The sequence below is a fragment of the Lathamus discolor genome, chromosome 7 (genome assembly GCF_037157495.1).
Source record: "Lathamus discolor isolate bLatDis1 chromosome 7, bLatDis1.hap1, whole genome shotgun sequence".
In the NCBI taxonomy this organism is placed as follows: domain Eukaryota; kingdom Metazoa; phylum Chordata; class Aves; order Psittaciformes; family Psittacidae; genus Lathamus; species Lathamus discolor.
The window spans coordinates 5,729,608-5,744,846 of NC_088890.1; the positions used below are offsets into that span (position 1 = coordinate 5,729,608).

The following is a 15,239-nucleotide window of genomic DNA, read 5'->3' on the forward strand; positions in this document are numbered from 1 at the left end:
ACTTTTCTGTGTTACAGACAGTACTATTTATATGGGGGGCGGGTATCAGTTCTTTGGGTTTAGAGTCAGTGACTGTAGTAGACATTAATACACATGCATCTTTTCTTTGAAATATATTAGAGGTTCCAGAAGGGATGTCTGATGTTGTTTGATGGTACTGGCAGTAAAACCAAACTGTGTTCTGTAAGCTTGCTCTTGAGTAAATAATAAGGTATTTTGCAAGCATGAAAAAAGAAAAAGGTTAAAAGTAGAATGAAGAAAGAGTGTGACTTTGATCCATGTTACTCAGAACCTGTAATTTGTTTTTAGATCCTTATTTCAGCAGATGATGAGATGGAGGAATCAGATGCTGAAGAGGACTTGCGTAGACTGACCAACTTAAAACCCATTAAAAAGAAGAAGCATCGTTTTGGTCTGCCTGTATGACAAATTCCCTGACCTGTGTATTTGCAGGTTTCATGGCAAAAACTTCAGTCAGTGGGGTTTAACGTTGCAATTGCGTCTCTCTTTTCATGCAAAGTGACTTAAAAGCAAGGTCTACCAACAGAACGCAGATGGATGGAAGACTTCCAGTTCAGTTGCACTACAGACACACTGACCAATATGCAAGAATGTGTTTCCATCATGTGTGAAAAATACAGCGTTGTTAAGGACTAGTCGCTAAGGGGATTTGTATCTGACATGTCAGAGAAGATCCCAGGAAGCAGATGCAGCAATCTTTCACTTGTGGTTACCAATGGTACAGTTTAAGATGTTCTCAAAAAGGCATCAGAATCAACTAAGTTAAAGGAGTGTGTTTTATTACTAAAACTGGCTTTTGCAGCATAATTCCTAGAGCAGAATAGTTTATGGTTACAAGCTGTAACTTAACATTATTTTTTTAAGTACAAATGTTTACTTGCTACCGGGTACCTATGGAACTAATAGGTGGAACAAAGATTTTTTTCCAAGTCTCCTCAAATCTATTTGACTATTTTATATTTAAGTTATATTTTCATACAGTTGTATTTAAAGATTCTCTTTGTCAGGAAAAAAGGGCTCAGTTCCCTTTTTTTGTGCAGAACAGGTCAAAAGATTTGTAGTAAAAATCTTATTTATCCTTGTGTCCTGGTTTAAGACAAAGGGATTGCAGAAAGAAAAGCTCTGTCCGTGCTAAAGTCACCAAATATGACAAAAAATGCAGTTCTAAGTGTGCTTCTGACCACATAATTTGACAGTACCTTTTTTAATAGGAGGTGGTGTTTGCATATTTGACAAACGTGCACTTTAGTGTATAACAAAAATCTGTTGTGATAGGTTATTTGTGAAACTAGTATCTATGGATGACTGTAATTATTTCTGTTTCTGCAAGTCTCTTGTGCATACCTCTCAAATGACCCAGAAGAGATGGAACGTTCCTTGTGCTTTTTGTTATATAGGGCCCATGGTACAAAACGGTGACCTGACTGAAGCAGTTGTGCTATAATATTGCAACTAATTCTGTTCCTTGTTTGTTGTTGGAAAAGCAGTCTTCTTTTTAATATGCCGAAAAAAGATTTCTCCTGTTTAATTTCCGTAAAGCCTGATTATCCTTTAGTACTTAAAAAAACCCCAAGAGGTATAACACAATTGTTACTACAGAATTTCTGTGATTTTCAGTGTCTGTCTTCTCATAACTGACAACACATGACGATCTGAAACCTAGCAGGCATGTTTCCAGTGACATCCTTTAGCTTTGCATGTTTTCTCAATGATTGTTTCTGACAGCTTTCCTTGCTCAGTTAAACCTTGTGCAGGACAAGGTGATGTGTCAAAGAGGTGACGACAGACCTTAATTGCAAATCTGTTGTAGGACATCAGAAATGATCCAAGCCTTAAACCAAACAGTTTCATTGGAAAACTGCTCAGAACTTTTTAAGATTTTTTACATTTTTTATAGATATACTAGGTCTTAATGTGATTTATTATCCAGACCACTTAAATGGGCCTTAGTAAATACTGAACTGTGCGCTCCCGTACCTATTTTCACTGTTCCAGCATTCCTTTTCATTGCTTGGCTGCTGAGGTGAACAGAGTGCTCTGAGACTTCAGGTGCCCGGCCAGCTAGACGGGACATTTTACCAACCCTAATATTTGCGTGTTTAGTTGAGCTACTGACCTTTGTTACTGTGCACTGAAATGTAATAACTGCAATAAGTTTAAGTACTAGTGTTTCTTTTAGACTAAATCTAGAAACTAAGGACAATGGAAGCTTAATGAGTTATTCTAAAGCGGGGCGGGGGGGGAGGATGTCTCTAATCAGTGTTGCCTCTGTTTTAGGGGTTGTTGTTGGGTTTTTTTCTCATTGATTGTGACTTGCATCTTCACTGACTATTTACCACTGGGCGGGTGCATATCTCCAAAAGCACAGTACTTCAAAGAATTCATTTTCATCTACAGAATAGTCTCATACAGCTCACTTTTTGGAAGGGGCTTAACAGGCAGGACTGGCTCTTGTTGCAAATGTCAGCATTTTAATGTTTTAGCATAGGATTTGGTCTATTTCAGATAGTGAAATAAAGCTGTTCAACACTGCACAACCCTTGCTGTCCTCGTCAGCCATCAGAGATAACTGAGCAGCACACACAAATTTAACTGTACGAGTTTTCTTTTTATCTTCTCTTACCCTCTTTTTCTCCAGTTACTTAAATTATTGAATTATTTCTATTTCTAGTCTCATGTTTAGTCTGTGAACTGTTAGTATAAAATCATGGCCTTAATCATGTAAAAATGTTTGTTTTGAGCAGACCTCAAACTTATTGACCAACTACAAAATAGTGTAAAGCACTATGGAGCAGTTTCTTGAAGATGTTTGTAGCAAAGTTGTATGAATGCCTAATTGTTCATGTCTTAAGTGCTTTAATGTCCCTTGGTTTGAGATTTTGATATGCCTAGCAAGATGATGTAGTAAAGCACTATGAGCCAAAGAGACAGAAGTGTTTTGAATACCACAGTAGTAACAGGAGGGGGAAAAAACAGCTCTACCCTTCTCTACTAAGGTAAATTTATTTACAGTCTTAGCCAAGTAACAAAAACTGGGTAGGAATTGTTTGTTTTGTTGGTTGGTGGTTTGTGGTTTTTTTCTATTCATTCCTTTTTATTATGTTGAAGAGATGGAAATGTAAAATTGGCAGTTTCTCTCTTTATAAGCTAAAAATTGGAATTCATGTAGTTAGGTACAAGTAGCACAAGTGCTCTGTCTGCAGAGCTTGTATGTGGGAGAAGGAAGTCTGTGCCTCGTGCTTCACTGTGTTTTACTGTTCATTGAGATGTGTTGGCTGTACAGTCTGAAATAAATTTTTCATAAAGAGTTGACCCAGTAGTAATACTAGAACATGATGACTTTGCATTATCCTCAAATTATTGCTCTAAATTTATGCCTGGTGAACGTACTTCATGACAGCTCATAGGAAAGGTTTAATTCAGGCTGTGCTTAAAAATGTGATTCTTTTTAATGAAAATAAGCTATGTAGTATATACCGAAGTAAGAGAAAGGGATTGTAACTTAAAGAAGAGACACAGAAGTATTAGCGGAGATTGAATTTACCACAAATGGTCAACCCAAATATATTAACTGTTTCTAGAATCTGACCTGTGACAGATCTGCATAAACTCAAAACACTAGTGTTGTCTAATATGTGGTTTTCAAGTTCTGGCTTTAATATGTTCAAGTCCCGTTGTCTTACTTTAAGTAGGTAAATGCCATTTGTTAATGTTGCTAACTAAAATGTACTATAGCTTTTCTTCAGGGAAAACTCAGAAACTGAGTTGCAAATTAGAGCAATGCAAAGCAATCCCCTCCGCAGGTGTCTGCTCCGATTCCAGCTGTGCCTGGGGAGGGAGGCATGGGCTCTGCCTAGAGCTCAGCATCACAAGGAATTTCTGCCACTGTGCTTGACTAACCCACGTTTGCAACTTTGCTGTGCTTTTTACAGGAGAAAGCAGTATGAAAGTGAATACATTCAGCCACATCGAGTCAGAGTAGATCCACAGCACAGGCGTGCAGACTTTTTCTAGGTAAAGTTTCCAGTTCAATTACTGAAAATGACTACTATGGTTTTACAAAGTAAAACTGCAGTATCTTTAAAAAAGGGACTCTTTTGTAGGTGTGTTTGTCTTGCGTGGGTATCCGTCTCAAACTGAATGTTGGGTTTGTTTGTAAGTAAATTCAGAGTATAGCCTATGTGAGCAAAACCAACAGCTGTATTCTGCTGCCCTCTGTTTGGACCATATTGTTAAATCAGTGGTGTTACCTTAAACTTTTAAGGGTATCTGATGTAATTACATTGTATAATGGTTTACAATAAAGTTTGACTTATTACAGATTTGTACACTTGTTTTAGACTTGTTCTGTTTAAAAGTGTGTGTGTTTCAATGTTTATAAAGCACTGCTGTGGGGAGCAGGTTTGGCTACTGGATTTGAACTGCAGATCTAATTTGTGGCACTCTCATGTTGGTGTTAATTTCAATTACCTTGCCTTACCAGCAAGTTCCATTTCAGTTGGAGGGCCTGCTATTCTTAAGTAGCACATTTTGTTTATGACTAAGAATTCTTGCAGGCTCCTCTGGGATCTGCTCCCTGAGGAGGGATTTTGCCCTCTGCGTGTGCACAAACGGAGAATCACCATATACGTTTTCATGCTGAAAATAAAACCTTTGATGGGCAGCCTGAGAACTCCTGGGATTGCAGAGCATTGACCTCAGGCCTTCTGGAAGTGTAGGATATTGTGAAAATGCTTTAACCACAGAGCTAATGGTCACAGCCTGCTTTCGGCTCAAGCAAAGCCAGACCTTTTTGTTGCTGGCAACAAGAAGTGTGTAAACTCGGAAATTTCTAAATTCGCCTCCAGTGTCCTGCCCTTTGGTAGAGGTGTGGCCTAATTCGGTAACTTGTTAACCTGTTTAGTCTTGTTGCTCTCCTGATTTGTTGGCAGCAGATAGTAGAAATTCAAGCAGAGGGATGATGTCTGAGGATCCTGTTGAGAAGTTTTTGTGCAGTGCTGTGTATCACAGAACTCATGTAGTACCTCCTTGAAGACAGAAAAGGGCCACGTGGGAATGTCTAGTTGCAGAACCAGGTAGCTTCTCTGTCCCCTTTCTCCAGAGGACAACATGCTGGAGGTGACCAATACCTTCTTTGCTCACGTGCTTTACTTCCCAAAACCATGCAAGAAGAAAAGAAGGCAGCAGTGCTAATTCTCTTCTGTGTGATGAAGACATCACTCCTACATGCTTTGTAGTGCAGACTTGTGTCTTAAGCTCCTGGGAAACAGCTGCTTTGATTACCAGTGTCTACAGCAAGCCCTTGGAATTCCGTTATTATACCCAGCAAAATGAATGTAGCCTCGCTTGTTTGTTTTCCTGTTTTGTTGGGCAGAAAGATGCCATCTTAACTTTCCAGCTTCCCATGGAGGTATGGCAGGGTATCTACAATCAACATTCCAGAATGCTGGAGGAATGAGGATGACTGTATAGGATGAGAGCTGGCTCACTGTGAAGCTGTATCATGACTACATGCAGGTGATAATTTTTTTGTTACTATTTTAAATTTTTAGGGTGCAAATAGAGGTTGATACCCTTATGCAAGAGTAGAGCAGAAATCCTGTTCTTGGTGTGCTGCTGTTGCTGTCACCCCTGCCTATTTTGATGGAAGACATTTAGTGTGTTCTGCTGGGCTGGACCTGCACAGATTTGATGGGCTACTACCTCTGTATCTCCTCTGTTTACCCATTACTTTGATTACTTTCCACCTGCGACATTCACGCAGCCCCATACCCACCACAACCTTAAATGGAATTCAGACAATCTTCAACTTATCAAGTCTGTCAGTCCACTGAGGGATGTTGGCAGTTTCTTGGAGGAGAAGTTATATCATCTGTAAGATCTGTGTGAGTGAGGAATATGTAGTACCCATTAAATGAAGCAATTCTGAAAGCTGAAGGGGAAAAATAGTTCAGTGCCTTGAATTCTAAATATTTGGTTTAACCATGCAGAATGTTATTTTCCTGTTGTAATAAGCAGCATTAGAATAGTGATGCATCTGGAACTGTATAGAAACATCTGAGTAATTTGTATAACAGAAAAAAATCTGCTGTTTTTCCTGAAGTTGATGTATCATTCCTATGCTTTGTTAGCTTACTAAAAGGTGCTGTTGTTCTGAGGAAACATTTCCTCTTGTTTACTATAACCCATGGGTTAAACGGTAAAAACTCTGGAAAAGGTTTTTCTACTGTCAGCATATATAGTAGGGAACATGGTAGTCATGTCTGAGTAAGCTATACCTATACAGATGACAGGTGAGATAATCAAACTTACTAATAGCACTGTAAGTAGAAAGTGATTTTACTGCTGTGTAAGAGCTGGCATCATAGCAAGCCTAGCGGAACTGTAAAAGTAAAACCATGCCCTAATGTATCAACTCTCCTAAAAGCACAAAACACTCTTCTGTTAAAGATCCTTGTGCAAAAGTGATTTAGGGCACAATGTTATGCTTCTGATAGTAGGTTCATATAATCTTTAGAAAATGCATCTTTTGTTACACTACAAAAGAAATGCAAAGTCTTCCCCCCCCCCATCAAGAGGATTCAGAGCCCAATTTTGTGTCCATAACAAAGTTTTGCCTTTTAAAGTTATAAACAGAGCGCCAGCAGAGTCTCAGGAATTCGTTTTTGTAGCAGTTCGGGCTTCCCTGCGGTGCCGGTGCCTCAGCTGTCTGCTCCCGTCAGTCCCAGCTCCATCCCTCCCCAGGCACGGGGCACAGTAAATACCGCAAACCCTCGTCATAGCTAAGAATAACACTTTCAACAACAACAGCCTCAGTCAACCTGAATCATCCGGGGTTCTGGTTTGGGAAAATGACCCATCTAATGACTTCATGTTAGATGCTCTATATAAGTCGAGGAAAAAAACAGGCATTTGCAGAGCTCACAGGCTGGATTTAATCAAAGGGAAACAACCTCAGAAGGGATTACGGTGGACTGAGCACCGCAGTTATGTCACAGGTACTGGGAGATCTGGCTCTGGTTAGAGCAGGGTGCCTGGCAAACATGTTGCTGCTTTGGATGCTCTGTAGTTTGTTGGCGAGTTACTGTTGTTAACCCATGAATTCAGTGTTCCTGCTGGTGTGACTTGTTTGTGTTGAAGTATTTAAACGCTCTGCTTATGTATTTTAACAAGTAAGTTGCTAGGAGGGATTATGTGATGAAGAAAAGCAGCTGGCCTCTACATGGTTCATTTAAAATGTTCTGGTTTTAAAATGTCTTGGTTTGCCATAAATATTTTTATTTCTGCAGGAAGGGAAAAACCATTTCCACTGCTCTGGTTTGGGATGTTCCACAGAAGGACCGATTTCCACTTTTCCAACATGCTTTCTCAGACAGTGATTTGAAATTTTGGCAGTAGTTTTGAAAGGATGTGGCTGCACTGAAATGTGCTGCTCTGTAAAGCTTGAATGTGTGAAACTTAAGGTGCAGGAAAGGAGGGAGCATACTGGCAATTGTAACTGTTCAGATATGGTATTTGAGACTGACATTTTGTATCACACGTGACGTTAAGTTTGTAATTAATGGTTTGTCTTTACTGTGTTCCCCAATAATCAGTGTTTCAAAGTGATCTTAAAATTACCTCAGAAATGTTGAGGTTTTCATTTCAGTTTTAGGTTTTCATTTCAGTTTTAGGTTTTCAACACAATGCGTGCCTGGCAGAGGGCTCCCAAGCATGAGAATTTTACATGATGGGTAGCTGGGATGGAGGGGTAGGAACGTGGGGATGGTAGAAGAGCACAATGCTTCGACCATGCAGAGTAGCTCAGTTTGGCTGATTTTTCTTGACTCCAAAGAAAGAGACTTTAAAAAACAGCCATAAATCTTGTGAACCAATGCTTTCTGACTTGTTGACAGGAGGAGATAAAGCATGGGCTGCACTGCTGTGCCAGCTGGGAATTGCTCCTGGCAAACCCTGCTTACAAAGGCACTTGTTTTGGGAGCAATTAGCAGTCCTGCAACTGACACTGACAGGTCCAGGGCTCACCTCCATGGCTCACAGTAACCTTTCTGTGCAGCATTTTTGCTTTTCAGCTGGGGACTGACTAATCCGCAGCAAGTGTCCTGCTGGAAAAGCTTGAAAGGCTTTGTTTTAAAATACCAAGGTGAAATTCAACAGTTCTGCTCAGCCTGGCTGTGTCTCAGTGCATCTCAAGAGCCTCCTTTCTTTTCCCTGTCCCCATGAAGTCCCTCATCCCAGTGGAAAGAAGTCTCCTGCCAGTCATGAGTGAAGGACCTTAGCAGGTTTTGTATTCCTGTCAACAGAACATATGGGGGCTCCCCTTTCTGTCTGGGAGTCAGCACAGGTCTGTGTTGGTTGGCTGTGGACCGTGCCATGGGCATGGGGGACTGTTCCCATCACATGCTAATTTTCATCACCAATGGACAAATGAAACCATGGCTGCAGGGATGTTTGGTTAAACAGCCAACGGACCAAAAGCTGTTATGAATTTTGAAGGGCTTGCTACCACCCTTTCCCGTTGCTTGCATTGGCTACTTGTAAAGTGTTTTCCCCAGAGGTCTTGTTAATGTTTTGTTTCCCACAACACACACAGATGGGATTGACAGCAAGCTATTCTGAGAGTTTCTGGGAATTCACAGCCGGCAGAAAACATGCGGAAGGCTCCAGTGCAGCCAGCCCACCCCTGCCAAGAGCCAGGCATGCATGTGCTGTCTCTGAAAGCTCCCTGGGATTTGCTGCTCCTGCCACTTGTGGGTCTTGAGGGGCTTCTTTCCCTCCATAACTGTTTTTAGCTGTATGGGTGGTGCCTAGAAATGCGTAATGGGGTCCACCGCTGCCAGAACCCAAATGTCAGAAGCTCTACATGTGTAGTGATAGTCAGTAGTTTCTCATTGATGGTTCAGCATGCAAATCTGTTAGTGTTGGAGTAGGGGGGGAGGGGGTGTCTCATTGTTTTTAATCATATCTCCTGTGTCCCTGCACCCTGCCACAAGGTCTGCCTTGTTGGACCTTATCAATCTGTCTTTGAGAGAGTCAGCTGAAGAGGGAATGTTAACTGTGCTGACTGTTCCCAATTGGTGACTGGCATTGTGTCTGACTTAGAAGTCCTAACGTAAAGGTAGGTGTAGGGTAGGCTGTAAACAGATCAGTACTTGGACATGGCAGTGCACCACTTGATGATACATCTGTTCCTATATCGGCTTTCCTTCTCCATGTTCTGAGCCCACTGACTCAGATAAGTTCAGTACATGCTTGTAGACAACATGTTGAGTGCTCAGATACTTTTGTTACCTGAACTTAAGACCAGTAACGACAGGTCAAGTGTTCAAGTTGATTCCAGCTAAATCAAGCCAGACTTCAGAATCACTAATTTCCCAAAGAGGTACTGAGTAGACTGAGGCACAAGCACAGTTTAGTAATGACGTTTTCCTTCCCAAATACTAGACAAATTCCTGAATTACCAGTCTGTACTTGCAGAATGACCAGGCTAGGCTGGGCTGGGCAGAGAAAACTTTAAAATAAAACAAAAAGTAAGAATTTAACTGCCCTTTCAAAGGCTGAACAATCACAAAGCAATTCCAGAACAGTAATAGAGGCAACTGATTTCGGCGAGGCAGTGAAATCATGGTTGTGCAAACATTTGGAGTAGCCCAGTGTACAGTCTCAGTGTTTAAACAGGTGGAATATCGTATTAGCAACTCTGCGTGTTGTAGCCTTTGGGTTGAGGCAGCTTTGTTCCCTATGCTTTTAAACACAAATACTGATGTGTGGGCAATACGTCTGTTTGTTAGCCAGCCCCTGTGAAAAAGAAGCGTCCTCCAATGAAGGAAGAAGACCTCAAAGGAGCCAGAGGAAACCTTTCCAAAAACCAGGAAATTAAATCCAAAACCTACCAAGTGATGAAGCAGTGTGGTAAGTCTCCTGGATGGAAATGATCAAGCAGTCTTCCATAATAAAATGTCATAATTGCTCTTTTCAAGAGAAAGGGTATGCCTCTGGAACAGCAGCCAGCAGTGTGCTGCCTGGCCTGGCCTGGCTACGCAGGGCTTTGCATCCAGCACCCTGATGGCACCAACAGGGCTCTGCTTGGAGTGATCTGGACAAAGTAGAGGGAGATCCCTGACTCTGCTTTCTGAATGAGGGTTCCAACCAGGCCCTGGGACCGTAGTCGGTGTCAGTGACTGCCTGAGTTGAAAATTGGAAGTGTGGTCATAGATTTGGGGATTTCTGGCCTCACAGTTGCCTGACTTCATGTTTGAGATGAAGCAGAAACTAAGGGGGGATAAAAGGCAGAAAACTTGAGAGAGAAGAGAATGGCTGCTTGCCCTGAGCACTGCTGGTGCTCTGGGCTTGTGTTGCCTCTTCACCTCCAGTGGGACAGTATAAGGAAAAATTACTGATCTTAACCTCTTTTCAGTGTAATAGCCTGGACCTCAGTAGTTTCCAAGTTTCTAAGGCACCTGTAGGGATTTGGGGCCAGTCTATGGTAGTGACCACCTGCAGATGCTGTCAGCTGCCGTGTGCTTGGGATGGCAGCACTATACTTTAGGGTTTGGGAAGTTGATTTAAGTATTTTATTGCATGTGTATATATGGATTTCAGCAGCGCTGGTTTCTGAGTTTGGTGAGCTACTGCACTGACTGCTCTCCTGGTTTTCTTTCCCAAGAACAAATGGGCTCTGCAGCACCTTCCATATTCAGCCGGGATCGGACAGGGGGTGAAACTGTCTTTGAGAAACAGAAAGAAGCGCCGGCCAAGAGCGTCTTTGGCTGATGGTGGAGCTGGATGTGTCTCCCCAGATGATTGCTGTAACCTTTTCCCACATTTCTGCCCCTTACACTAAAGTCACTGCAGACCTAAGTAGCTAATTTCTACTGTAAGTCATTAAGTAGGGAATAGACACGTGCCAAAGGCCGTAACTTCCATATTCATTTTTATTACGGGCTTTCTTTCTATGTATTAAGCGGTGTTTGCTATAATGGTTTAATAAAAAAAAATGTTGGACACAACTTGGCACGGCGTGGTGACTAATTTCACTTTCGGCTTACATTAATAATGTGGCCGCTTTGGCACTGCACGCTCTGATCTGGTCTGTCAAACACAAAAATAACCATCCCGGTGCGCAGCGGCAGGGCAAGAACTTCACACCGCGCCCTGGCCAAGGAGGGGCTGAAGGGGAGCTGGTTCAAGGGGCATCACACAGACCGGAGCCTTAACCCCGAGCTGTGGTGAGCACGGACGATGCCCTCGGGGCCGGGCAGCGGCGGGGCGGTGGCTCCCGCTCAGGGCTCCCCTCATGGCTTTTCCCTCCATCTTTTCCCTCACGGCTCCCCCTCATGGCAGCGGCGCCATGTTTTCCCCACACGCGGCTCTGCCGGGAGGCAAGATGCCGGCTGTCCCTGTGCTCCAGCGCCGAGGGTGGGTGTTCAGCCAGGTCCCCAGGGGCTTTTTCCTCACGTCCCGCTGGATGAAGTGAGGAGTAAGCTGACAGACCAGCAGTGGCGGTGCCATGTCCTGCCAGACAGGAGCCGAGCAGCGTGCTGTCTTCCACAGCTGGTTTTTTGCAACACTGTTTACATCTGGGTTTGCTGCATTAAACATCAAACCTGCTTTCCTCTGAGCTTATAAACTGGAGTGTTTTCCCTCGGCTGGATCTTTGTGCTCAGACATGGATGATCCTCTCCTTTCTTGGCACCTGGCATGCTTTCCACACACCCTGAGCCCCTGGCAGCACACTGGGGTTGGTAAGGTAAGTGACGCTTTACTTAAGGGATTACTTTAAATTTGTACAGGCTAGACCTGGTCAAGAGGTAAAAGTGATATCAAAAGCCTCTGTGCACTGTGAAGTGTATTGTATTTGTCTTTTGTGTCCCAAACCCCTGATGGATAAAACACGCCAATGTCCATGAAGCTCCCAGAGAGACTGTGGAGTGGGCCTCGCGTAAGGAAGCAGTAAATCCCCTGGATTTAAGGGGGAGGTTTCCTTAAAAATATAACGATCTTGCTGGTGTGTTGCCCTGCCCCATTTTTTCCATTTCAAAGATAATTATTTGCAGCGTATACCAAGACCCTGCCTCCTGTCTTTGCTGGACACTATTTCTCTATGGGGTCTGGGCACCTCACAGGTACCTTAGCACAGTGTTTTCCTTTGGCAAAATCTCCTAAGGCTTTGAAGATAAAACACTGAGGAAAAAAGCTCCCACCCTCATAGCACTAGATCTATCTCTGCTTCAGGTTTAAAAAAGACTCCTTAATTAATCTGTGATGAGAAGTTGGCAGGAGGTTGTCTAATAATTAGGAAAATTACAGAGAGGGAAGAGTGGGGCAAAATGTTGTTGCTTTCTTCTGTAGGATACAAGTGACTGGATATTGCAAATTTGCTAAGCTGGTTAGCACGAGATGCTGTGTTTCAGACCTGGCTTTAGGCTGTGTTGGTGCTGCACAGAAACCTGTCCCCCACAGGCACAGCAGGGAAGCAAAGGAAGTTATCTACCAGGAGCAGGGATTTTGTGGACAGCTTTATTTCCAGGATGTCCTCAGGTTCAGTAATTTGTGATGCTTCCCAGTGTGATAGTGAGTGCTCAGGACTAGGGGTTTTCTTTTGGTTTTTTGTCTTTTAATATGGACCTCATCTAAAAAATATGCATTGGAGGTAAAAGTGTACCCCTGGGACGAAGTTGGTTCCCGATTTGTGACAGACAAGTCCATGCTCTCCTGTATGAATTGCAGGAATCCCTCCTGTCCCCAGCCAGCCTGGCTGCTGCACCGGAAGTTACTTGCTGCTTTGGGAGGACCGGAGATGGTTGTAGGTGAGAGGAGCAAACATATGAGGCTGCCTGTTATCTTTTTCTTCAGCCTTGCAAATCTAGTACATCCAAACATGGAAAATGTGTTTTCTTCATTTTTCCCCCTCATTTTTTTAACAAGAATCAGTGACAAAGCCCCAGGGTTTGAGTTTTTAAGTAATTTTGCACTCAGAAGAATCTCCTGTTCCCACAGTGGATTTAGATCCTTCCTCCAAGGTGCTCTGAAGTCATTTTAGAGCATGTTTATTCTCTTCAGTAAGAAGCACTGTGTGCCATGAGACTGGTGCCCAGTGTACCAGCAGCAATGGGCACTGCACAGCAGTGGGGACAGCTGCTAGTGGTGGTTTGTACAGGACCAAGGAGCTCGAGAGCCTGGGGACAAGGCTGAGCACCAGGGTTTTCCTGTAGCTGCTTCAGCAAACCACAAAGGGATGCGGGAAGGATTTCACAGCTTTCCCTGGGAGCTGGCCAGCTCCGTGAACCCACGGGCAGGGCGACGCTGAGCAAGCAGCCTAAAGCTGTGCAGTTAAAGCAGCTCTTTAGTGTCCGTGTGGGTATTAGAAAACTGATGACAGATCCACTTAATTAAAGCTAAAGCTTTGGCTCTTGGAGATCTTAGGCCACTAAGTATATAATCCAGTGTGGTTTAAGGGATTAAAGCATCAAAGTTGTAGAAATTAATCAAATGTAGAGCAGTTTTATTTTTCGCTGTTAAGATATACACCTATTTACACGTCCTGCTATCAGCAGTACAGTATTTGCATATAAACAGTCTGTCTGAAAGAAGTGTGGTATATTTTTTAAAAAGTTACTTAAATCACAAGTGTTGTAAAACCAAGCTGTGTTCAACAGACTCTTTATGGTGAACTTGTACATGACTGACAAAGTAATAAATTACTGAGCCCTGCACTAGCATCGCCTTGCAAATCTGAGGCCACTAGAAGCATACTCTCCACCTGGGCACTTTGTAAAATAGCAATGAACCAAACACAGATGCATGTATTTCCACAGGACCTTTGTGTTTATTTAGGACAACTAATGGCATCATCTACTGTGGAGTTATAAGGGGGAGGGAATAAAGTCAAAATAGCAATATGAAAAGGTGGGTTTGTGTGGACAAACAGCAGGTGTAGTTGAGAAAGGGCTGTCTGCTAGCCTGGAGCTGCCAGCCCATGGCAGACAGGTGGGGAAGTTGTGGAGGGAGGGCAGGATTTAGCCTTCATCTGCTCAGGGCTGAGGAAAGAAAGGGTCTTTCCAGATTGCATCTCTCCACAGCACCAGCTGGTTGCATGTTAAGGTACCTGTATATGTGTGTTCATATAAATACATACAGGATCCTCTGAACCTACAGCCCTAGGGGATGTTATTTTCCTGTCCTGTTGATATTTGCAATATTTCAAACATTGTTTTCTTGCACTGGGAATGAATGAACAAGTGAAGCCTGCTGAAAGTTTTCCAATGAAACAAGCAAGTTCCAGGCATGTGGTGCAGGATTGTCTAGTGCTAATTTTCTCCCTGGCCCCCATTTCTCAGCTTGATTTCCCCAGTTGTAGAGCCCAGATGAACTTTTGAAATGGGTTCTGCCTAGGGTCTGTTTTTCCCACTGCCTAAAGACCCAATTATGTCCCCACAATGTGTTTCAAATGCTTTCTAGAATAGACAGGAATTACAACTACTCTGATGAAGTATCTTAGTAGTCACATGAGCTATCCTGTGTAGGAGACTACCTAAACACCACGTGAGTGAGCATGTATTTTAGGAATTGTTAATATAACAGAGTCCATAATTATTTGTGTACAAAATTGGACTTGTAAGAGAATTTCTTTTTCTAGTGGTACAAGCCAAGCCTTGACAAACAAAAACTTCACTTCAGGTCCCTGCTGGATGAAGATTTCATTATAAAATAGGGGATGAAAAGAGTAATCCCACTCAGTTTCCATGTAAATTCAGTGCAGAGGTCTCCCAGCACTAATCTTCCATGCAAACAGCCCCGCTGAGTGCATGGGTTAAAGGCAACATTGCAGAATCCCTGCTTGGATACGCTGAAGCCGGGTTAGGGTTGGACAAGGCCAGGTGTGCTCCTGTGCATAGCTGTTGTTGCGCTTGGTTTTGGGTGGTTTGTGTCTTTTGTACATTTACCTACATGTATGTACAGACACTGACTCAGGGAGTCCAGGGTTGATTACTTTTTTTTTACTGTTTAGCCAAAGACAAACCACAGCTGGCTTTGTTATTTGACAAACAAGGATCATGACTTGTTAGAGGAGGCAAAAAAGGATGTTTGAAGAGGGCCGCTCTGTACCCCTGGTTGGGCAGCAAGGCATGAGGTTTGCAGAAGTTGCCAGCTGTAAAATCTCACATAAATGTTGCATGTATTAGCAATCTCCAGACCTCCAATGTGTTTGAGGTAAC

The 15,239-nt window shown here is 42.9% G+C and overlaps 1 protein-coding gene across 2 annotated transcripts in view; it reads left to right on the plus strand.

Annotated features, from left to right (window-relative positions):
- The window catches only part of LOC136018217 (musculoskeletal embryonic nuclear protein 1), a 43,065-nt gene extending 32,035 nt beyond the window's left edge, over positions 1-11,030 (plus strand). The window contains exons 8-11 of one of the 2 annotated variants that reach the window (XM_065687267.1): positions 310-420; positions 9,421-9,436; positions 9,817-9,933; positions 10,688-11,030. In XM_065687267.1, the coding sequence (XP_065543339.1) occupies positions 310-420; positions 9,421-9,436; positions 9,817-9,933; positions 10,688-10,794 (351 nt within the window). In that variant the 3' untranslated portion in view covers positions 10,795-11,030. Of the gene's footprint in view, positions 1-309; positions 421-6,835; positions 7,020-9,420; positions 9,437-9,812; positions 9,934-10,687 lie in introns of those variants that run through there. The other variant, XM_065687266.1, reaches the window with a different exon arrangement.
- The last annotated feature ends 4,209 nt before the right edge of the window (positions 11,031-15,239 follow it).